This window comes from Phyllobates terribilis, unplaced genomic scaffold (assembly GCF_046119375.1).
Source record: "Phyllobates terribilis strain yellow unplaced genomic scaffold, ASM4611937v1 Scaffold_4__5_contigs__length_816908805, whole genome shotgun sequence".
NCBI lineage: Eukaryota > Metazoa > Chordata > Amphibia > Anura > Dendrobatidae > Phyllobates > Phyllobates terribilis.
The window spans coordinates 548,829,243-548,852,811 of NW_027362764.1; the positions used below are offsets into that span (position 1 = coordinate 548,829,243).

Sequence of the window (23,569 nt, forward strand, 5' to 3'; positions counted from 1 at the left end):
GACGGAGAGTGATGGGGTGCTATGCCAGATGACCTGACCTCCACAGTCACCAGACCTGAACCCAATCGAGATGGTTTGTGGTGAGCTGGACTGCAGAGTGAAGGAAAAAGGGACAACAAGTGCTAAGTATCTCTTGGAACTCCTTCAAGATTGTTGGAAGACCATTTCCGGTGACTACCTCTTGAAGCTCATCAAGAGAATGCCAAGAGTGTGCAAAGCAGTCATCAAAGCAAAAGGTGGATACTTTGAAGAACCTAGAATATAAGACATATTTTCAGTTGTTTCACACTTTTTTGTTAAGTATATATTTCCACATGTGTTAATTCATAGCTTTGATGCCTTCAGTGTGAATGTGCAAATTTCATAGTCATGAAAATACAGAAAAATCTTTAAATGAGAAGGTGTGTCCAAACTTTTCATCTGTACTGTATAAACAATAAAATTCACATGCGAACATGCAAAATAGAGAGTCAATATTGAAACATTAGTTCCCGCCGCATATTTAAGCTGCTAGGGTGGCATGTATCCATATTATACATCCAGAATGCTTCTCGATCCAGAAGCCACTGTCTGGTGTCTCTACCTTCAGGGTTTGAAGTTACTTTCTCGATGCCGACAACCTATAGTGAATAGGTCATCTTGTTGTGATGTTGGATAAAATGCCTGGATGCATAAGAAATATTGCGGTTAGTTTCAGACAGACTGTAGATATCCGTTAGATGCTAAGAAGTTTGTCTTTTTGATTTTCGAGTAGTACAACCAACATATAATTTGTCACATGTGGCACATTTGATGGTATATACTATGTGATCACTGTTGCAATTTTATATACTGGTTGATATTGCATACTTGCAAATTATTTCAGTTAGAGAAGTTTTTAGTTACCAATACAAAGCGACAAAGACCACAATGATTATATCCACATTTATAGAAACATTTACAATTTAGCCAGGTGTGGCATTGTTCAGTGGGATTGTGTACACTCGGCGCTAAAATATTCCCCAAGGATTGAGCTCTTTTGGCTACCACCTGGACACCTGGGCTAAGGATCTTAGACACAGTGACATCATCCTTTAAAATAGGTAATAATTTTAGAATTGTATTTTTTATACTATAAAATTGTGGGTTGTACTGCAAAGATAGCAGGTTTGCGTTTGAAATGCGTTGCTGTGCCCACCTTTACCATGAAATCCTTTTGTATGCAGTACACTTTGGAAAACGTTGAAGCTGGAATACCTGCTTTTTTTCTTGTAAATGCAAGTGGTCCCTTGAGTTCCGTGCTTCAGGACGCCGGGAGCGTGGTTGAGCTGGTTCATTTTTCGTATCTTTACATTCCTTTACAGTGCTTTGAGGTGGGCACTGATTTCATCAGGAACAGGTGTGCTGAAAATACGGTGTGCACCATTTCCCCTGGCTTTGTACTGCCTACACATCACAATGTACAGGGTGGGCCATTTATATGGATACACCTAAATTAATTGGGAATGGTTGGTGATATCATCTTCCTGTTTGTGGCACATTAGTATATGGGAGGGGGGAAACTTTTCCAGAAGGGTGGTGACCATGGTGACCATTTTGAAGTCAGCCATTTTGGATCCAACTTTATTTTTTTCAATGGGAAGAGGGTCATGTGACATATCAAACTTATTGAGAATTTCATAAGAAGAACAATGATGTGCTAGGTTTTAACGTAACTTTATTCTTTCATGAGTTTTTTACAAGTTTATGACCACTTATAAAATGTGTTCAAAGTGCTGCCCATTTTGTTGGATTGTCAATGCAACCCTCTTCTCCCACTCTTGACACTCTGATAGCAACACCACAGAAGAAATGGCCGCCATGGTCACCACCCATCTGGAAAGTTCTCCCCCTCCCATATATTAATGTGCCACAAACATGAAGTTGATATCACCAACCATTCCCATTTAATTTAGGTGTATCCATATAAATGGCCCACCCTGTACATCCCTACACTCAGGTTATTATAGCAGGTGCAACTTTTTTAGTCATCTACCTACTTATCATTTATTTTTTTGTCATTTTTGTTAAGAGGGTTGAATTTTTTAAAAAAAGACATTTAACTGTGCATGTATGTTTTTGCGCTCAAGTGGTCTAAGTTGACAACCATGCACACCCCACCTATACTACGACCTGCTCCTGCATTTTGCTTTCTACACCTTTATCTGCCAACCTAGCATTTCTTGTTACGTCTTTCCTTTCTGAAAAGGGCTGAATAACTCGGGATGAAAAAATTGACAAAAAATGATTACATTCTTGTAAAAAAATGTATGGTGTGAAATTGGCACTGGAATGAATGAGGTAATGTAAAACTATACAAAGATATATATCATGGGTAAGAATGTGGTAGCCACTAGTAGCAGCAGAAGCACACCCTCTACTACTGGCTCACACCATCCAGTCAGTAACACTACTAAACCCACACCACAATGAACTTTTTAAGCCTCAGGCAAGCATATTAGTGGGAGGAAGAGAAGGGTGGTATGGAACATACAGGTATATGGCACATCAATGGTCACAGCAGGACGATGTTATCACTGACAGCAACACTGTCACTTTGAGTCAGTGTTCTGCGCAGAGTATCTTCCTGATTACAAATGACTAAGAGAGAAAATTTTTGCACTTTTGTTAAAAAAAACATTAAACTGTATCATGCAATTGCCTTGGATTAATAACCCCTTTATAACCCAAGGTGGTTTGCACGTTAATGACAGGGACAATTTTTACAATTCTGACCACTGTCACTTTATGAGGTAATTACTCTGAAACACTTCAACGGATCCCCCTTATTCTGAGATTGTTTTTTCATGACATATTGTACTTCATAATTGTGGAAAAAAATCATGAAGTACAATATGTCATGATTAAGGGCATATTTTTATGCCCTTAAATCAGAGGGATATGTCACACAAAATAGTTAATAAATAACATTTCCCACATGTCTACTTTACATCAGCACAATATTGGAACCAAATTTTTTTTTTATTAGGGAGCTATAAGGGTTAAAAGTTGACCAGAGATTTCTCATTTTTCCAACAAAATTTACAAAACCATTTTTTAGGGACCACATCACATTTGAAGTCACTTTGAGGGGTCTTTATGACAGAAAATACCCAAAAGTGACACCATTCTAGAAACTGCACCCCTCAAGGTGCTCAAAAACACATTCAAGAAATTTATTTAACTTTTAACTTTTTTCACAAAATGTTACTTTAGACCTAATTTTTTTTATTTTCGCAGGGGTAACAGGAAAAAACGGACCCCCAAATTTGTTGTGCAATTTCCCCTGAGCACACAGATACCCCATATGTGGGGAAAAAACACTGTTTGGGCACACGGCAGGGTTTGGAAGGGAAGGACCGCCATTTGACTTTTTGATTGTAAAATTTGCTTGAATAATTAGCGGACACCATATTGTGTTTGGAGAGCCCCTGATGTGCCTAAACAGTGGAAACCCCCCACAAATGACACCATTTTGGTAACTAAACACTTCAGGGAACTTATCTAGATGTGTGGTGAGCACCTTGAACACTCAGGTGCTTCACAGAAGTTTATAACATTGAGCCATAAAAATAAAATTTTCACATTTTTCCCACAAAAATGTTTTTCACCCCCAATTTTGCATTTTAATAAGGGTAAGAGGAGAAATTGCACCATGCAGTTAATTGTGCAATTTCTCCTGAGTAAGCAGATACCCCATATGTGGGGAAAAAACACTGCTTGGGCATACGGCAGGGTTCAGAAGGGAAGGAGCGCCATTTGACTTTTTGAATGTAAAATTTGCTTGAATAATTAGCGGATGTGCCCTGATGTGCCTAAACAGTGGAAACCCCCCACAAGTGACACCATTTTGGAAACGAGACCCCTCAGGGAACTTATCTAGATGTGTGGTGAGCACCCTGAACCCCAAAGTGTTTTACAGAAGTTTTTAACATGGAGCCGTGAAAATAAAAAAATCTAACTTTTTCCACAAAAATTATGTTTTAGCCCCAATTTTTTCATTTTTGCAAGAATAAGAGGAGAAAATGGACCTCAAAAACTATTGTGAAATTTCTCCTGAGTGCCCCAATACTCCATATGTGGGGAAAATACAGTGTTTGGGCACACAGCAGAGTTCAGAAGGGAAAGAGCACTGTGTGACTTTTTGAACACAAAATTGGCTGGAATCGAGAGCGGATGCCATGTCGCGTTTGGAGAACCCCTGATGTGCCTAAATAGTGGAAACTCCCCACAAGTGACCTCATTTTGGAAACTATACCCCTCAAGGATCTTATCAAGGGGTATAGTGAACCCAGAGGTTCGACACAGAATTTGATAACATTAGGTCATCATATTGAATAAGTTGTTATTAGTCTTTAGCGCAAGTGCTCGCTACTTGAGTGTACTCAGGTATGCACCATGTATCGTGGGAGCTCGAGTGACATGCTCCAGTCCCCGCTCGCATGCTTCACGGTTATTAGACACCACAAAAAAAACATGTGGGGCAGGCAATCCCCGCGAGGTTTTATTGGCATCGAAGCATATGGGGCGGAGACTCGAGCATGTCACTCGAGCACCCGCGATACTCAGTGCATACCCGAGTACCCGATGCAAACTCAAGTAGCGAGCACTGGCGCTCAACACTAGTCACCATATCATCTTTTTTTTTTTTTACTTTTGAAAAAAATCCCAACCCTAATCCTAGCCCAACCCTAACCCTAGCCCAACCTTAGCCCAACCCTAACCCTAGCCCATCCCTAACCCTAGCCCAACCCTAACCCCAACCCTAACCCTAACTCCAACCTTAACCATAGCCCAAACCTAGCCCAACCCAAACTGTAGCCCTACTTTAGCCCCACCCTAACCCTAGCCCAACCCTAACACTAAACCTGACCCCAACCCTAACCCTATCCCAACCATAGCCCTAGCCCAACCCTAACCCCAACCCTAACCCTATCCCAACCATAGCCCTAGCCCAACCCTAACCCCAACCCTAACCCTAGCTCAACCCTAACCCTAGCCCAACCCTAACTCCAACCCTAACCCTAGCCCAACCCTAACCATAACCCCAACCCTAACCCTAGCACAACTCTAACCCTAGAGTTTATTTTTTACGCCGATCCTCGTGCGGTATAAGTGATTAGATGACTTTATTCTTCGGGTCGGTGCGATTACAGCAATACCAGAATCATATCGGGTTTTTATGATTGACAGCTGTCACATACTAAAAGACGCATTTTTTTGTAAAATCTAGTTTTGCATTGCCACATTTTGAGAGCTATAATTTTCCCATATTTTGGCCGACAGAGTCATGTCATGGCTTGTTTTTTGCGGGATGAGTTGATGTTTTTATTGGTGCCATTTTCAGGCACGTGACATTTTTTGTTCGCTTTCTATTCAGATTTTTGGGAGGTAGAACAAACAAAAACCAACATTTCAGGAATTGTTTTTTTTTTTTAAATTTTTTATGCTATTCCACGTGTGGTAAAATTGATAAGGTAGCTTTATTTTTTGGGTCAGTATGTTTACAGCGGTACCACATTTATATAGTTTTTCTATGTTTTGGCGCTTTTGCACAATAAAAGCTATTTTATAGAAAAAATTATTTTTTTGCATCGCTTTATTCTGAGAGCTATAACTTTTTTATTTTTTGGCTAATGGAGCTGTATTGTGGCTTGTTTTTTGTGGGTCAAGATGACGTTTTCAGCGGTACCATTCTTATTTATATATGTCTTTTTGATCGCATGGTATTCCATTTTTTGTTTGGCGGTATTGTGATAAAGCATTCTTTTTTGCTTCGGTTATTTTTATTTTTATTTTTTTACCGTGTTCACTAAAGGGGTTAGCTAGTGGAACAGTTTTATAGGTCAGGTCGTTCCGAATGTGGCGATACCAAATATGTGTACTTTTATTTATTTTTTTTCTTTTCATAATAATATTTATTGATGGGTACATTATATTTTTATTTTTGTTGGATTCTTTTTTTTATTTATTTTTTAATATTTTTACAATTTTTTTTTTTTCACTTTCTGACACTTTTTTTACTTTTATACTTTATCCCACTATGGGACTTTCACTTTTTTTTATTCTGATCGCCTGTATAGCACAGGGATGGAGCACCATCCCTGTGATATACAGGCTGTCAGCGCTGCAGATGCAGAAGATACTTTGGTCATGCACTGAGCATGACCAAAATATCTTCCAGCTGTCTGGTGACCCGGATATAGTCATGATGACATCGGGTCATCATGGCAACATCCGGGAAGCCGCGGCAGACAGTGCTCGATGCCGGCAGGAGAGTTGAGTATCCCGATCACCTCTCCTTGCCCCCGCAATGCTGCAATTGAATTTGCAGCAATGCGGGGGTTAATGTGCCGGGAGCGGTGCGGGACCGCTACCAGCACATAGCACCGGGTGTCAGCTGTGACAATCAACTGACACCAAGCGGCGATCGTGCCCACACAGCCTGTGTGCGGGCACGATTGCAAAGACGTACTAATACGTATCAGTCTTTTAAAGTCCCGGGCGCAGATAAGTATTAATACGTCTTGGGCTTTAAAGGGGTTAAATGGGCTTCTAGTTACTACCGGGTTACCACCCGCTTTTATAGTGAGGTCACTTTGACATTGCTAAGGCTGTGTTTGCATTAAAGAGAAAGAAAAGAGTGGGATACAGCTCCAGAAGACCTCATAGAATTATATACTTCTTTTCATTTTTGGACAAATTTGCCAAACCTGGCAAACTCAAATTTCAAAGGACGTTTAGTAATTGACAAAATTCAGTCTCTATAGTGTGTCCCCTCATCATATCACATTCCACCTCCTTGGTATACTGTCCCCTCCTGGCTGTGCCCTTACACAGTAACTCAATGTTACTACCTCCACACTACTCAGTCTTTATTCTGTGCCCACTCACACTTTTTCCCCATACTGTCTGCTCACACTATTACCCTAAATAGTCTCCTCACATGTTTACCTTTCCCTCCTCATACTATCTTCTCTCACATCCCCCCTGCTAACCATACTGTTTCCTCATATTTGCCCTCACATTCTCCATACTGTCTCCTTTTACATCTCCAGGAATCCCCATACTGTGTCTGCACACATCTCATCACCATTGCTCCCCATACTGTATCCACATACATTTGTCCCCTTGCTACTTATACTGTGTCCACAACAATCCTCCCACTTACCATACTATGTCTGCACCCATCTCCCCCACTCATCATACTGTGTTTGCATCCATCCCCCCATACTGTTTCCTCATACATGCCCGCCATGTCACCCCTTGCTCTTCATATCCTGTCTTCAAATTTCTCCCACTCCCCATATTGTGTCTAAACCTGTCCCTTCCTTGTTCCCCAAACTTGCATCCTCAAATCTTCCTCTGTTAATCTAAATCTACCCCACCCATGTTACACTAAATCTCCCCCACCCCTCCATCCCACACAAAATCTTCCCCACCCCCCCACGCTAAATCTCCCCCATACCAAATCTCCCCAATCCCTCAGCTCCACACTAAATCTGCCCACTCTAAATCTCCCGCACCCCACCCACACTAAATCTCCCCCACCCCCACAATAAATCTCCTATGTATTCAACTTCAAGGGAGCACTTACCATTAATGTTCTTTGTGCCTTTGCGCTCTGGCGGGTGACGTCACATGATCTGATCACACTGCTGATGTCGCCCTGAACCGGCGGTCAGAGCTTCAATTGTACTCGAGTTGATTGCTAACAATATATTATTTAATTTTCTATTTTGTTAAAGCATTCTTACTTTTATTTTCTATTTTTACCTTTGTAACTGGTTTTCAAAGTGGTTAAGGTCCTTGGTATTACTCTCAAACATGCATACATTCAAACAAAGTCACATGTGTATACAAAAGTTTAGATGGAAAGTATATGCTGTTGAGATACTGATTCCTAGCACCAAGACAGCATGATAATAAAGGTTTGTAAAACAGGTAGAGGTCAGAGCAAATATAGTATTTTCACAGCAGTATACAGAACAAATGTCAGGAGTTAAAAGCATGCTCATTTGGGGTGAGATCAAATAACTAACTCTGTCATTAAAGAATATTCCATTTCTTTGATCTAAAAAGCTTTAAGGCTGAGTTCTCAGAATATCTTACGGCATTAAACATTCATACTGTGAAGCACTGCCCTATCAGTTTTAAATATATCTGAGAAAATTGTATAGTTATCTGCAATCACATGAACAAGCAGCACCAGTAACTCAATTCTGTAAAGATGACAGAATTGAATTGTTTCAAATCAAATTTATGTACATTTTTTGGGGAATTTGCTGAACTTGGCAAATTCAAACGATTAATGATTTCCTTTGTATGAATTTCTGAAAATGTCCACCACCATTTTATACTTTTGCAGGACATTGCATCAGCTAGAGAAGACTCACTTGGTCTCAAGCATGCCTGGGCACGCTTCCCAATAATACCTTCCAGTTATCATATCACATCTTTTAACAACAGGAGGAACTATCATAGCCTGTATGAAAGCAGATGCAAGGGAATGCAGCATCCATTTTTTAACGAATTTGAATAATAAGAGCATGTCAATGGTCACTGCTTAGACATAGAGGTAGGGAGAGAAAGTTTTTAATTGCTGAACAAATGTTATAGACTGTGTATTACAAAAAAGCACAGCACTGAAGCAGTTACAGTTCGTTTACAAATGGCCATACATGATGAAGTCAGTTTCACATTACTACGATTGTGTTTGGTCTAAAATGTTTGATAGGGGTCTGATACAGTCCTCAGAGACCTTAAAGTGTCCTATATGTCTTTTTAAAGCAATTGAAAACTTTGCTCACCTCTAATAAATCCTATATAACACTGCCTTCAACATGTTTTTTTCAACTCTACACCATTCTCCTGCCATCATTCTGGTATAAGTTAATCTTGACTTCATTTGTCCAAATAATTTTGTTACCGAAATGAGCAGCTTTTTCAAGTGTTTTCCAGAGCCTGAAATGTCCTTTCTGTATTTGATTGAAGCGGAGGTTGACTGTCTTGAGTTAAATCCCATTTATACATTCACAAAAGTGTCTCTTGATTGTATACTTTATCAGTTATATTTTAATGTACTTGCAGTGCCCCATCATGCTCCTAAGCTGTTATTTAGCATCAGAGTAATGCTCTGTGTTTGCCAAATGTGCTCTAAACAAAAATATAATCTGCTGTACACAAGTTATATATTTACTGTAAACCTGAGGTTGAAATACATTTTCATGTGCAGTTTATTTGAGTCATAGTTTGTGTCACAAAAGTCCAGTAGAAGTGATTACTTTGTTTCTCGTATCTATTGATTTGTGCCCTTCCATCATAAAGTTAAATAACTCGAATTAACATATTTCTATGGATATGATTTTTATATTATTACAAAATAATGCAATAGTTGTGCAACTAAACTACTTACACGCCTCTAAACTGAAATTGCAAGCTCAAGAAGGAAAAGTTATGGCATTATGTTATTAATGACATGTTAATGATATGAAAATTCTGAAAAAAAATAACTAAAATTTTAAAATATCTTGATTTATTCATCTAGTATGAGTGCCATGCACAGAAAGACAAGGACTTGGCATGCTATCAATGAGGTTGTTAATGGTTTACTTAGGAAAGTTCTGCCACACTGAATGCACTTGGACATGCAAAAAATCAAAGTTCACTGCTGGGAGCTCCCTTTGCAATTGCTGACTGATGATTTCCCAGATTTTCTCGATGGCAGACACTATAATCCCTGGAGTAAGAGTGGTGTGACATACCAAACTTGTCTCTAGCCAAGCACATATGGAACGTCATTGGTCAGCAAATGCAAAGGGAGGTGCCAAAACCAGATCTTGATGATTGGTAAGTGCAAGTGCATTCAGCGTGGCATTACATTCATTAAACAAGTACATACAAGTACAGAATTTAATATTTACTGCTCATGCATAGCCGGTAACACCCAATCAGAGCACAGCTATCATTTTTTCCATAAAATAAAAGCTGCACTATGATTGGTTGCTATTGGCAACAGATAGATTTCCATTTAGACAGTTTTAAAAAGTCTTCCCCAGTGTCTTTGTGCGCCAACATTTGTTCAGCAGCCTATGCAGTTTCTTTATTATTTTAAATGCTGTCATGAATATAAAAAGTGTATAAAAAAGCAAAAAGCCTGGCGATGGAATTGAAATAAACTTGAACAAGCTATATTTGTGGCAAGAATAAGAATTATCCATTTGATTTTCCATCATGCATGTTTTCTAATTGAAAAGAAAATTGCACATGTTCCTGATCAATTTGCTAAAGCACTCAAGTGATTTTAGGCATTAGTTTGCAAACACTTTGCTATATATGTCAATCTAATGATTCAAATCATTTTTTTTTCAGAGATTCAAAATTATTTTTGCACATTTTACATTGTCCAAAAGTAATGTATAATTGCAGCATTCATGCTACTTTACCTGCTTAATCCATATTTTCGATTAGCTCTTTTTAATTACTTCTTTGAATGTGTTATGGTTTCAGCTCTTCCCTAATTATAAGCATTGTGTTCAGTTTATTCAGTTCGATTCAAATGGTACTAACATATTTTTTCTTTCAGCCGGTGCACACTGTAACCGCAGTAGACAAGGATGAACCTAATCTCAGCCACCCATTCACTTTTACTCAACCTCCAGAGGAATCAACCAATGCAAATTTTACTATCACAGACAACAGAGGTAGTGTCCTACTACTACTGTATATATAAATGTTTTTACATAGATACGTGTTATGCAGATGAGTAAATTAAGTGTTCAAAGGTTCACAGCAAGTAAAGGATAGTGACTGTGATGTGAGGCTCAGGTCAAATTCAGACACCTAAGCATCACGGTCAGTGTATGTGTAATGCAGGTGCCGGAATGCAACGCACAGAGACACAAGGCGAGAACAGTCAGAGATGTTTGTAAACAGTTTTATACAACAGGTATACTGAAACAAGGGATTAGCAACAAGGGTAATGAACAGTGGTTTGAAATATCAGAAAAATACGAAATTTCTCAAAGTAAGGCGCAGTCTCTTAAAATGAGGCGCAGTCTCTTGAAGTAAGGCGCAGTCTCTTAAAATAAGGCGCAGTCTCTTAAAGTAAGGTGATGACCTCAAGCATGAGAGACACCACACAAGTTCTTTAACCATGAATTTGGCCCTAGCGGGGGTTACCGGTTATTCCCGCTAGGCCGTGAGTCTCTTTCCGGATAAATTCAATTAAATCACGTTGTGCTACTTTAGCCCAAACCGTTCCCCTCCCACCCTGAGTACTTAAACCCAATTGTCCCCGGTACCGTGGGTGAGCAGTGGAAGTGACGGCCCTGCTCACGTATGCAGCTCCTCTCTGCTTGGCCGTTGGAGGCAGTCTCTCGAGCCTTGGATAGGGGGTCCAGGCCTCGTCTGTCGGCGGCCGACGTCAGGTTCCGCGAACTCACTCAGCACCGCGATCAGGTTCCTGGTATCCTCAGCAGGCACAGCACTCGGGTCACAACTGTGAGGGATCCGGAGCTCTTTTACCAGTGCCCGGCTGGAGCACCTCTCAGGCATCTGGATTTGGCCTGTCACGCGGGGTTTCTCAGGACGCAGAGAGCACGTCTGCTCCTCTCTGCTGCTTGGCGCCAAAGACCCCTCAGGTTTGGCGCGCTGGCCCCTTATCTCTCTGAACTCCTTCCTGGAAGTCAACTGAATGGGTCCAGCGTGTGAATCTGCCCTCCCTGCAACTTCCCTTGTATATTTTGGTTCCGCTTGACTGTCTCTGGCCAGTAGATGGCAGTCTCGCTCCATCCTTGAAACGTCATGTTGAAGTTCTTTTACAAGCTTTCTTGCTCATTCTACATTCCTCCCTCCTTTTTGCTCGCCAGTCCTCGGGTGAGTGGACTCCTCGCAGAATTGATGTCTCCTTCCAGGCAGTGCAAGCTCAGACAGGAGTTGGGCACACTCCTGCGTTTTCTGTTGGATTCAAGACCAGATAAACTCTTCCTGAGCATACCGGTTAGGAGGAATTCCGGCATTAGCCTGCTCAGTTCTGCGAGGCTCTTCTTGTGGAGGAGACTCCGGGAGATCCGAGGAATCAACTACTGGGGATTGCAAATCATTTCCTGACTCATTCTGACTTCCACTCGGGAGTGGCACCAACGGTTCTGACGGGCCCAACTGCATTGTGGCCCACCCTTCTTCATCCCCCAAGGTTCCTGTTTGTGGCACTTCAGCCAACACGTCTGAGGGCTCAGCCCCGTTACAGACTTCTGCTTCAGAGGAGCAAGGTCGCAACATATTACGTTGCAACACCCTGGATGTCACGGCGTCATCCCCTTCATGCCTAACCTCGTAGACGGGGTTGTCTGGGTGAAGCTTCTTCACAACCCGATATGGTATTGCCCCCCAAAGATGGTCCAGCTTACTCCCAAATCGTTTAGCCCTCACCATCACTCGGTCTCCTGGCTGAAGCGATCCACCTGTGGTCGGGGGCTGAACTGCATGCTCTACTTCCTGAAACTTCTGACCAACCAGTCTTCTCACAGTATGGAGTCGACGCTGGTGTTCTCGAATCCAGGTACTTGGGCTACTGCCCGGACCGGGGTCTTCTGAGTCTAGCTCCAGTTCGGTGATTTCTCGGCCACTTCTTCCAAACAGCAACATGTAGGGGGTGTAGCCGGTGGTTGCATGAACTCGATTATTATACTCCCACACCAGCTCTGACACGAATTCGGGCCACTTCATCTTTTTGTCCGCTTCCAGTGTTCGCAACATTTGCAACAGGGTTCGGTTAAAGCGCTCGCATGCACCATTCCCTTGCGGGTGGTAGGGCGTTGTCTGGGAACGGTCGATCCCATAGATGCGGTATAGCTCATCCATCACTCGTCCTTGGAAGCAGGCCCCCAGGTCAGAATGTATTCGTTTCGGGCACCCATAAATTCGGATGAAATCTTGACAGATGGCCTTGGCTGCGGCTTCTGCCGTCTGATCTTTAGTGGGCGTCACTACTGCAAACTTGGTGAAGTGATCAGTCATGACTAAACAGTGTCCATAACCGTTGTATGAAGTTCCTACCATCAAGTAGTCAATCATCAAGACTTCCAAGGGGGCAGAAGTTCGGATGGTCTGAATGGGAGCTCTTTGCTCCGGGGGCTTGTTCAACTCACACTGGCGACATGTTCGGCAGACCCCCTCGACTTCTTGTCGCAGTTGAGGCCAATACACCAGCCCGTTGCAACCACCGGAAGGTCTTTTCTACTGCGAAGTGAGCACCTCTTCTATGAGCTTCTTGGGCTAGCTGTGTTACTAGCGCTCCTGGAACTACCACTTGCCAGGTAACATCAAACTCTCGAGGCAGCTGGATTCTTCGGTATAGCAAGCTGTCCTTCAGGAGGAGCCTCTCCCACTGGCCTAGGATTTGTAGGGTAGTTGGAAGTGAAGCGGCTCTGGTTTCCTGGTTGGGTCTCTGATTAAGGGCGACCCATTCTCTCAATTTTGCTAGCTCCGGGTCGGATTGCTGCAGATGTATCCATTCGTCTCTTGAACGGCCCAGAATCTGAGTGGGCCTCGGCTCCTCTCTGGTCTCTTGGGCGTCGACCACAGCAGCGGCGAACTGGCTGAAATCCGAGATCTCGTCGCCTTCGATCTCCTCATCTCTGTCCTTCTTCGGCCCCGCCTGAGTGACCCGGGACAGGGCATCTGCATGTGTGTTCAGGGCCTTGGACCGATAGGCGATTTTATACTAGAATTTGGACATCCTTGCGACCCACCGCTGTTCTAACATGCCCAGTTTGGCGTTCTCCAAGTGGGCCAAAGGGTTGTTATCTGTCCGCACTTGCACTTCTGACCCTGACAGGTACTCAGCAAATTTCTCGGTCATGGCCCACACCAGTGCCAGTAGCTCCAGCTTAAATGAACTGTAGTTGTCTGGATTCTTCTCCGTATCTCGGAGTGACCTGCTGGCATACGCGATCACTCGCTCTTTCCCTCCTTGTACTTGAGCCAGCACTGCTCCCAGCCCATGCAAGCTTCCATCAGTGTACAACATGAAAGGCTGCGAAAAGTCAGCGTAGGCCAGAATCGGGGCATCTGTTATCGCCATTTTCAATGCTTGGAATGCCTCTTCTTGTCGTAGGCCCCACTGAATGGGCTGCCGCTTGGCTTCCCCGGCAGTTCCTCTCAGCAATTCATTGAGCGGGATCGCAATCTTAGCGAAGTCTTTAATGAATCTGCTGTAGTATCCAGCAAGCCCCAGGAATGCCCTTAGTTCCCTTAGATTGGTGGGCGTGGGCCACTTCTGCACGGCAGCTACTTTCTACGCAGTGGGGTGCACCCCTGCACTGGACACAGTGTGCCCCAGATATTCAATTTCTCGTTTGAAGAGACGACACTTACAAGGCTTAATTTTCATGCCGTGCCTTTGTAGCCGTTCTAACACTTGTTCCAATCGGCGGAGAAGATCCTCAAACATTGCAGAATAGATAATTATATCGTCCATATATATTAAAGTGGCTGTAAAGTTGAGGTCCCCCAAGCATCTCTCCATCAGCCGTTGGAAGGTTCCTGGTGCATTTGTTAGTCCGAACGGCATTCGATTGAACTCAAACAGGCCCATAGGGAGAGCAAAAGCTGTCTTCGGACGATCCTTCTCAGCTACTGGGACCTGCCAATAGCCACTGGCCAGGTCGAGGGAGGAGAAGAATTTAGCGCTCCTTAGTGCAGATAGAGACTCTTCGATTCGGGGGAGTGGATAGGAGTCCCGTACTGTACAGGCATTCAGCTTTCGATAGTCTACGCAGAATCTCAGGGTACCGTCCTTCTTTCAGACCAGCACGATCGGAGCCACCCAGGGGCTCTGGCTTTCACGGATCACACCGTTCCGCAACATGTGGGCCAACAGCTCTTTCACCTCCTGGTACATTTGAGGCGGGATCTGCCGATATCTCTCTCGGATAGGAGCAGTATTTCCGGTGGGTATTTCATGCTGAATGTCCCGAGTGCACCCGAAATCATCTTCATGCTGTGCAAACACTCCCTGATATCACTGTAGAAGTTGTTCGATCTGCCTTACTTGTCCAGCAGAAAACTCAGTCAGGTTAGCTTCCATTACTTCCAGGAGGTGGCGTCCAGCCAACGGTTCTCTTCCATGTTCCTGGCTATTGAGAGACACCTCTAGGGTCCATGGTTTTCCTTCCACAGGTGCCAGCCCTATAGCGACAGCTCTAGTAAGGGCCTCCGGCATTACGCACACTCGCGCCACCTCTTGTCGGGGCAACAACTATAAACTGGTGCCACTTAAATTGATGCAGCGCACGGGTACTCGACCGTGCCGCACGGTGGCCAGAGTTCGAGCAATCAGGAGTCCAGAGGGCGCTTATTCTCCCTCCATTGGTTCAACTTGAATGTCCACGCCCTCTAAGGACACATGTGCCAGGACCGGCAAAGTGAGTACAGTCTGTCCCACCGGCAGTGTCATTGTGGCTTCGGGCGGTATCAATACCTTTCCAAGGTACTGGGAGGTAGTGGGCAACTTTTGAATCTGACTGACCCGCACGAGGTGCTGGAACACTCTCTTGTTAGCTGGGTCTCGAGTGGCGCGTGTCCAGTTGTTTTTGCTACAGCCCTCAGCCAGGAACTGTTCGACTTCTTTCAGCACATTCATGCCCAGGGTTACAATGGGCCCATCGCCTCCGGGCCCGGTGGTCAGTACGATCCCTTTTCGACCGAGGTCCTTTCCACATGCCCACACGGACATCCATACTACTCCCGCTACTGGGATAGGTAGTTGATTAGCCGCCACCAGTTTGACAGTGGGTTCCTGGCAGGAACGAGCGACTTCAGGAAAGTGACTTTGGAAGTACGTCTCAGGCATAGTGGTCACTTGAGACCCGGTGTCCATCAAACAGCGGATCCGCTGCCCATTGAATTCAGCCCAGATAATGGGCCTCTCGGAGACAATGTCTTCAGAGCTCCCTCTTCTACTCTCTGAAGCTCGAGACCCCACGGTATGCTCCACAACCGTGGGGCATTTTAGTTTAACGGCTGTCCCCTCCTCCTCCTTTCTCGGTTGGGACAGTCTCTGGAGATATGCCCCCTACCTCCGCAGGTCCAGCACTCCGGTCCTCGCTCTGCTGATAGGTCGGGTACATGTCGTGCTGGGGCCGGATAGGAACGTCTTTCTCGTTCTGGTCTCCGTCCGCGTTGAGCAGTACGGTCTGTCGGCAAGGGGGCAGTAGGAGTCTTCCTAATAGAATTCAGCTCACCCCGAATGTCTTGAATTTCCTGACGTATTTCCCGTACCCTATCAGGCTCTTGGTTGGTGAATCCAGGAGCTATTGCCTCATGACTTCTAACTGTGGCTTTGAGAACAGGAACTTCGCTCTCCAGGACTCTAGCTTCAGCCCCTAACTCCAGGAAGCCCATATCAGGGCTCAATCGCAGCAGCTCCTACAGGATCTGCCTCAGTGAAGGGTCTTTCAAGCCAGCAATTAGTTGGTCACGCAACACCTCAGCCAATGGTCCCAGTCCTCGGTTCCCATCTTGAGTTTTCTTAGTGATATGGGTCGTCACTTCCTGTAATGCATTAACATACTGATTTACTGTCTCATTTTCCCCTTGGACCCGCTGAAACAACCATAAGCGCAAGTGTCCCAAATCTGTAGTGTCACCATGCATGTCCTCTAGAATTTTTATCACTTTATCCACGGCGTCACGGTCCCCAGGTGGGCGGTACATCACAGTCTGTCGGGCCTCTCCATCAAGGGTTAGGAGGGCCAGCTCCGCCTGGGCTAGAGGGTCAAGGGGATACATACGTAGCATACTTCTCAGTCTTTCTGCCCAGTCCCAAAGTGACATGCCATCCCCTGTAAACTTGGGAAGATGGCTGAGCATAGCCCCCAGGGTTATATGGCTCCGGCCGGACCCAGCCACAGACTGATCCGCCATCTCTGCGTCTGAATGTTGCATCCTGCCGGCTACGCCAAATGTAATGCAGGTGCCGGAATGCAACGCACAGAGACACAAGGCGAGAACAGTCAGAGATGTTTGTAAACAGTTTTATACAACAGGTGTACTGAAACAAGGGATTAGCAACAAGGGTAATGAACAGTGGTTTGAAATATCAGAAAAATACGAAATTTCTCAAAGTAAGGTGCAGTCTCTTAAAATAAGGCGCAGTTTCTTAAAGTAAGGCGCAGTCTCTTAAAATAAGGCGCAGTCTCTTAAAGTAAGGTGATGCCCTCAAGCAAGAGAGACACCACACAAGTTCTTTAACCGTGAATTTAGCCCTAGCGGGTGTCACCGGTTATTCCCGCTAGGCCGTGAGTCTCTTTCCGGATAAATTCAATTAAATCACGTTGTGCTACTTTAACCTCAACCGTTCCCCTCCCAACCTGAGTACTTAAACCCAATTGTCCCCGGTACAGTGGGTGAGCAGTGGAAGTGACGGCCCTGCTCACGTATGCAGCTCCTCTCTGCTTGGCCATTGGAGGCAGTCTCTCGAGCCATGGATAGGGGGGACCAGGCCTCGTCTGTCGGCGGCCGACGTCGAGTTCCGCGAACTCACTCAGCACCGCGATCAGGTTCCTGGTATCCTCAGCAGGCACAGCACTCGGGTCACAACTGTGAGGGATCAGGAGCTCTTTTACCAGTGCCCGGCTGGAGCACCTCTCAGGCCTCTGGATTTGGCCTGCCACGCGGGGTTTCTCAGGACGCAGGGAGCACGTCTGCTCCTCTCTGCTGCTTGGCGCCAAAGACCCCTCAGGTTTGGCGCGCTGGCCTCTTATCTCTCTGAACTCCTTCCTGGAAGTCACCTGATTGGGTCCAGCGTCTGAATCTGCCCTCCCTGCAACTTCCCTTGTATATTTTGGTTCCGCTTGACTGTCTCTGGCCAGTAGATGGCAGTCTCGCTCCATCCTTGAAACGTCATGTTGAAGTTCTTTTACAAGCTTTCTTGCTCGTTCTACATATGGACCACGAAGCAACAACTGACCATAGGTCTCCTTGCCTGAATTTGACCGCAGTATATCTGCCTATGTGGCTGGCAAGTTCAAGTCAGGGGACCCGTGACTGGTCCATGCATCATGCTACTCGGGCTATGATATATGTAAGTCTCAATTTTGCCTTATAGCTAACTTATTGAACAATTGACTAATGTTCAGGGATGTCTGAGAGCAAAATTCAATGCATTTACATAAAAGAATTATAAATTATGAAATAGATGAGGATTCTTTTGCACCTTGAAGGGGTCATCTGGTCTAAAACGACTAGTCTGCAGTCATTCTTTGCAGACTGCGTGCTGTTAGGGTTCTCCGCTGTCAACACCGGATACAGCAGTCACGTGTCCACAAGTATACGATATGCATATTCCCATTCAGAATTTGACTAGACTTTTTCTGGTGCACTTAGTGCAAGTGTATTGAGTGAAGCCGGAAAAAGTCTAGTTGGATTCTGATCTGGAGTATGCATATCATATACCTGCAGTCACGTAACCACTGCACCGCTTTCTGCTCTCATTTTCCAAGTTAATATCCAACATAATCTCCATTATTTTGACTTTGGTCATTAAAGGGGTTGTCCACTACTCAGACAATCCTTTCTCAATCACTATATTTTTCAAATGTAAAATAATAACAGCTATACTTACCTCAAATGCACGCACCTTTCTGGTGGTGTCGGATTTTGCACTCAGGGGGATCCCAAGATATTGTTATATCACTTGAGGCCTGCACACAATCAGCAGCTGCTTCACTCTCACTTATTTTAGACAAATCTGACATCCGGTAGAAGTCAGAGCTGTTGCTGCTGTTTGACTTACTACAGATGTCAATTTTGAGAGTGAAGCGGCCTCTGATTGGCTGCAGGGCTAGCATGACATAACAATGTTAAGCAAGCCAAAAGAGCAGGGGCTGACGTCACCTGACATCACCTGGGGTGAGTATTACTGTAATAATTTTACATGGGGGAAATATAGGAATTCAGTAGGGATTGCCCAAGTAGTAGACTACCCCTTTAATGTTCTTCCAAAGATATAGACAGATGGACAGATAAATAGATAGATAAATAGATTGATACATTGATTGATAGATCCAGTTTTTTGTGTGAGATTAAACGATTTATGTTGGTATTCTACAATCACATATCTAAGCTCTATTCATTCTGTTTCATGTGTCCCATGTGAACCCATTGACTTATGTACTTTTAATTTTAAGAGACAATTATAGCTTCCTGATAGGAAATAAAAATGCACACACTACATAAAAGTAAAAATCCTGAGGAAAATATTAGAATTCTTTACATAAAAATTAATGGAAGCAATAAAATTACTTCCTTGCTCACCATTTTGTTTTATGTCTGATGAACTCATTGAATAAGACTCAAGTTTTTACCTCGACATCTGTAACTAACTACATTTGATTATAAATTTAAAGAAATATAGCACTTTTAAATTTCCATACTAAAAGCTGAAGAAGATTAAGTTTAGGAGATTTTTTATATAATAGAATAGAATTTATACTAATTAATTATTTATCCTTTATCATTTGTTAGTGTGCTTGTTAGTTCTCGACGGTTAGTGTTCCTTTTTTCTACTAATTTGTTTCCCTGAAAAACACTTGGGATATTCAAATTTCCTTACATGTGGCCCTCTATATATTTTCTTCTGTTTTCCTCGCCTAATCTTTCAGTGTAAATGCAACCTTACAGTTCCATGTGAATTTGAACATCATCATAAAAAAAGGATCATCATAAAAAAGTTCACTTTTTTGTGGCAAAAAAACGTGTTTAATTGCATTGAAATTTTACTCCCATATGTCCAATTCAACTCAATTGATGCCAGACTTCCTCGATTATATTGCCTTTTGCGAAACAATGGCGTGCGCTCAGGCTCAATAAAAGATACTTAGCCACCGTTGTTTATTGTAACAAAATGCCGCACCTGCCAGATTTTGGCACAATTGCATCAATTTTTTGAAACAACAAACTCACCTTTCTGTTTTTGGGTGATATATTATTGTGACTGCATCTATGTTGAATTTTTCCTTGTAACACCCTGATCAGGATTGTGAGAAAAGGAAAATTTTTTGAAAACTATCCAACCAAAATTCATATATTTATTTTTTTAAACACCAACCTAATGAGATAGGTTTAAATCATTTAGACATTAAAAAGACATTATGGAGGTCAAAACATGATAAATCGACTCCAAGGGAAACTCAATTAGGTTGCCAGTGGAGGTCTCAGTGCCAAAATAACCAATGATTGCTCAAAACTCCTGAGATGTGCTCAGGATGTGGGAGCATTTTTCTCCTGTATGAATGGCCTGAAAGAATGGTGTACTGGCTAATAGTCTGTTTAGCCCATACTTTGATTATTATTATCTGTCCTCAGATTTATCACTGTGTATGATTTCTGGTGTTATATAAGACTGCAAATTACATTTATTATATTTTCTGTACTTAATCCCTGTATTATATGTTGAGTTGACTATTTTGCGTGGTGGAGGTTGGGGGAAGGGTTGTCTCAAAAGAATTGTCTTGGGGCTTGCGTAACTGACCTTTTCTGACCCTATCAATGTTCCTGCCTACTTGATAGAAAGGCCTAGGGTCGAACTGGCCATCTAACAGTTCTGGTAAATGCCAGCTGGTCAGGTCTAGTAGTGGGCCACATTGGCCACCAGCACTTTTAGCAGTTTTGGCATCACTTCTTATATAATTTCTTCCCACTCTAGGAAGTAACAGCGAAACACGAGTTGGGATGGGTATGCACCAATCTGTGGTCAGTTATCTGTAGTCTTTATTTCTCTCCAGTGTTACTTTCAGTGTTGTAACAATAGGAGAAAAGAAGTATGCAAAAACAGGGGTCACCCATGAAATGACAATGTTTATTAGTATATAAGCCAAAACAACTGTTAAAATCAGTTAAAAGGGCAAAAAGTTGTGCCTGATGATAATCAAACAAACCCTTAATAGAGCTTGATCCTGTCGTATCTAAAAGTAGAAAACACATAAACCCATAGCAGACAGAGAAACTACTGAAATATAATTTAAGCCGGGCGTTGGTCCCAAAGGAATATTAATCAGAGTTTCAAAGCAATACTATACAGAATAGATAAATAAGTATGAAGACAATGAATTATTTACCATGTTTTGCGGATTATAAGATGCAATGGATTATAAGACGCACCCTTAATTTTGGGGAGGTAAATAGGAATTATTTTTTTTAATAAAATGGTGGTGCGTCTTATAATCTGCTTTTATGGTAGGTTACCTGGGGGGTAGCATCAGAGGAGCAGGGTCCCAAGTGGCAGGGTCGCTGCTGCAGTAAGCTGGCAGCGGCCGCAGAGGCAGGAGATGCTGCAGGTCTCAGGTGTTCGACGGTACAGGGCCCCCGCCAACATTTTCTGAAGTGCAGCTTCAAACTTTCAAGGAACTTCCTCCATCCTTTATTGTTGCATGAAGATATTCATTGCTGTACTGTTCTCCAACCCTTCGACAATCAAACTGCCTTATATTAAAGTTATATATTTCAAATTTTGACTCATCAGTCCAGATCACCAGCTGCTATTTTTTTGTACCACAGGTCCTATGTTTTCATGCTAATTGAGTCATTTAGCCTTGTTTCCATGTCAAAGATAATAATTTTGGTTAGAATTCTTCTGTGAAACCCACTTCTAGCAAGACTTCTCCAAAAGTAGATATATAGCTGGGTTGCACTAATCTCTTCCAGTTCTGAGTTAACGGCACTGCTTGGCATCATCCGATTTCTGAAGGAAGTAAAACATGATGTTACTTTCATCTGATGTACTAAGTTTCCTTTGTCAATAACTGTGTCTATGGTCCTCAATGTTGTCAATTTTTTTCTGTCTTCATGGCTGGGAAGTAGAGGCAGATACAGTTGTGCTCAAAAGTTTAGATACCCCGGCAGAATTTTTGCTTTGTTGGCCTTGTTTCAGAGAACATGAATGATAAAAAAAAGCCTTTTTCTTCACTCATGGTTATTGGTTGGGTGAAGCCATTTATTGTCAAACTACTGTGTTTTCTCTTTTCAAATCTTAATGACAACCAAAAACATCCAAATTACCCTGATCAAAAGTTCACATGCCCTGGTGATTTTGCCTGATAATATGCACAGAATTTGACGCAAATGGGTTTGAATGGCTACTAAAGGTAGCATTCTCACCTGTGACCTGTTTGCTTGTAATCAGTGTGTGTGTGCATAGAAGCTGAGTGAGTTTCTTGGATCCAGATGGACTCTTGCATCTTTCATCCAGCCACTGATGTTTCTGGATTGTGAGTCATGGGGAAAGCAAAATAATTGTCAACGGATCTACGGGGAAAGGTTGTTGAACTGTACAACACAGGAAAGGGATACAAAAAGATATCCAAGGAATTGATAATGCCAGTCAGCAGTGTTCAAACTATGATTAATAAATGGAAAATCAGGGGCTCTGTAAAAACCAAACCACGGTCAGGTAGACCAACAAAAAGTTCAGCCACAACTGCTAGGAAAATTGTTTGGGATGCAAAAAAAATCCACAAAAAACATCAGCTGAAATTCAGGACTCTCTGAAAACTAGCGGTGTGGCTGTTTCAAGATGCACAATAAGGAGGCACTTGAAGAAAAATGAGCTGCATGGTCGAGTCGCCAGAAGAAAGCCATTACTGCACAAATGCCACAAAGTATCTTGTCTACAATACGCGAAACAGCACAGAGACAAGCCTCAAAAGTTCTGGAACAAGGTAATTTGGAGTGATGAGACCAAAATTGAAGGTTTTGGCCACAACCATAAACGTTACATTTGGAGAGAGGTAAACAAGGCCTATGATGAAAGGAACACCATTCCTACTGTAAAGCACGGAGGTGGATCGCTGATGTTTTGGGGATGTGTGAGCTACAAAGGCAAAGGAAACTTTGTAAAAGTTGAAGGAAAGATGAATGCAGCACATTATCAGCAAATACTGGAGGCAAATTTGCACTCATCAGCCCAGAAGCTGCGCATGGGACGTACTTGGACGCTCCAACATGACAACGAACCAAAACACAAGGCCAAGTCGACCTGTCATTGGCTACAGCAGAACAAAGTGAAGGTTCTGAAGTGGCCATCTCAGTCTTCTGACCTCAATATCATTGAGCCACTGTGGGGAGATCTCAAGTGTGCAGCTCATGCTTGACAGCCCAGGAATTTACAGGAACTGAAACTTCTTTTTGCCAAGAAGAATGGGCATTTTTACCATCTGAGAAAATAAAGAACCTCATCCACAACTACCACAAAAGAGTTCAAGCTGTCATTGATGTTAATGTGTGCAATACATGGTATTAAGAACTGGGGTATGTTAACTTTTGATCAGGGTCATTTGGATGTTTTTGGTTGTTATTAAGATTTAAAAAGAGAAAACACAGTAGTTTGACAATAAATGGCTTTACCCAACCTATAACCCTGAGTGGAGAAAAAGTTTTCTTGTTATTATTTATATTCTCTGAAACAAGGCCAAGAAAGCAAAAATTCTTCCGGGTTATGTAAACTTTTGAGCACAACTATATGTATCCATTGTACAATACAATTAGGGAG

General features: G+C 43.0%; 1 protein-coding gene across 2 annotated transcripts in view; it reads left to right on the top strand.

Moving 5' to 3' along the window:
* The window catches only part of LOC141265646 (cadherin-19-like), a 348,511-nt gene that overhangs the window by 317,878 nt on the left and 7,064 nt on the right, over positions 1 to 23,569 (top strand). For both annotated transcript variants that reach the window (XM_073678970.1, XM_073678969.1), the window contains exon 10: positions 10,604 to 10,721. In XM_073678970.1, coding sequence (XP_073535071.1) covers positions 10,604 to 10,721 — 118 coding nt within the window. The remainder of the gene's footprint in view (positions 1 to 10,603; positions 10,722 to 23,569) is intronic.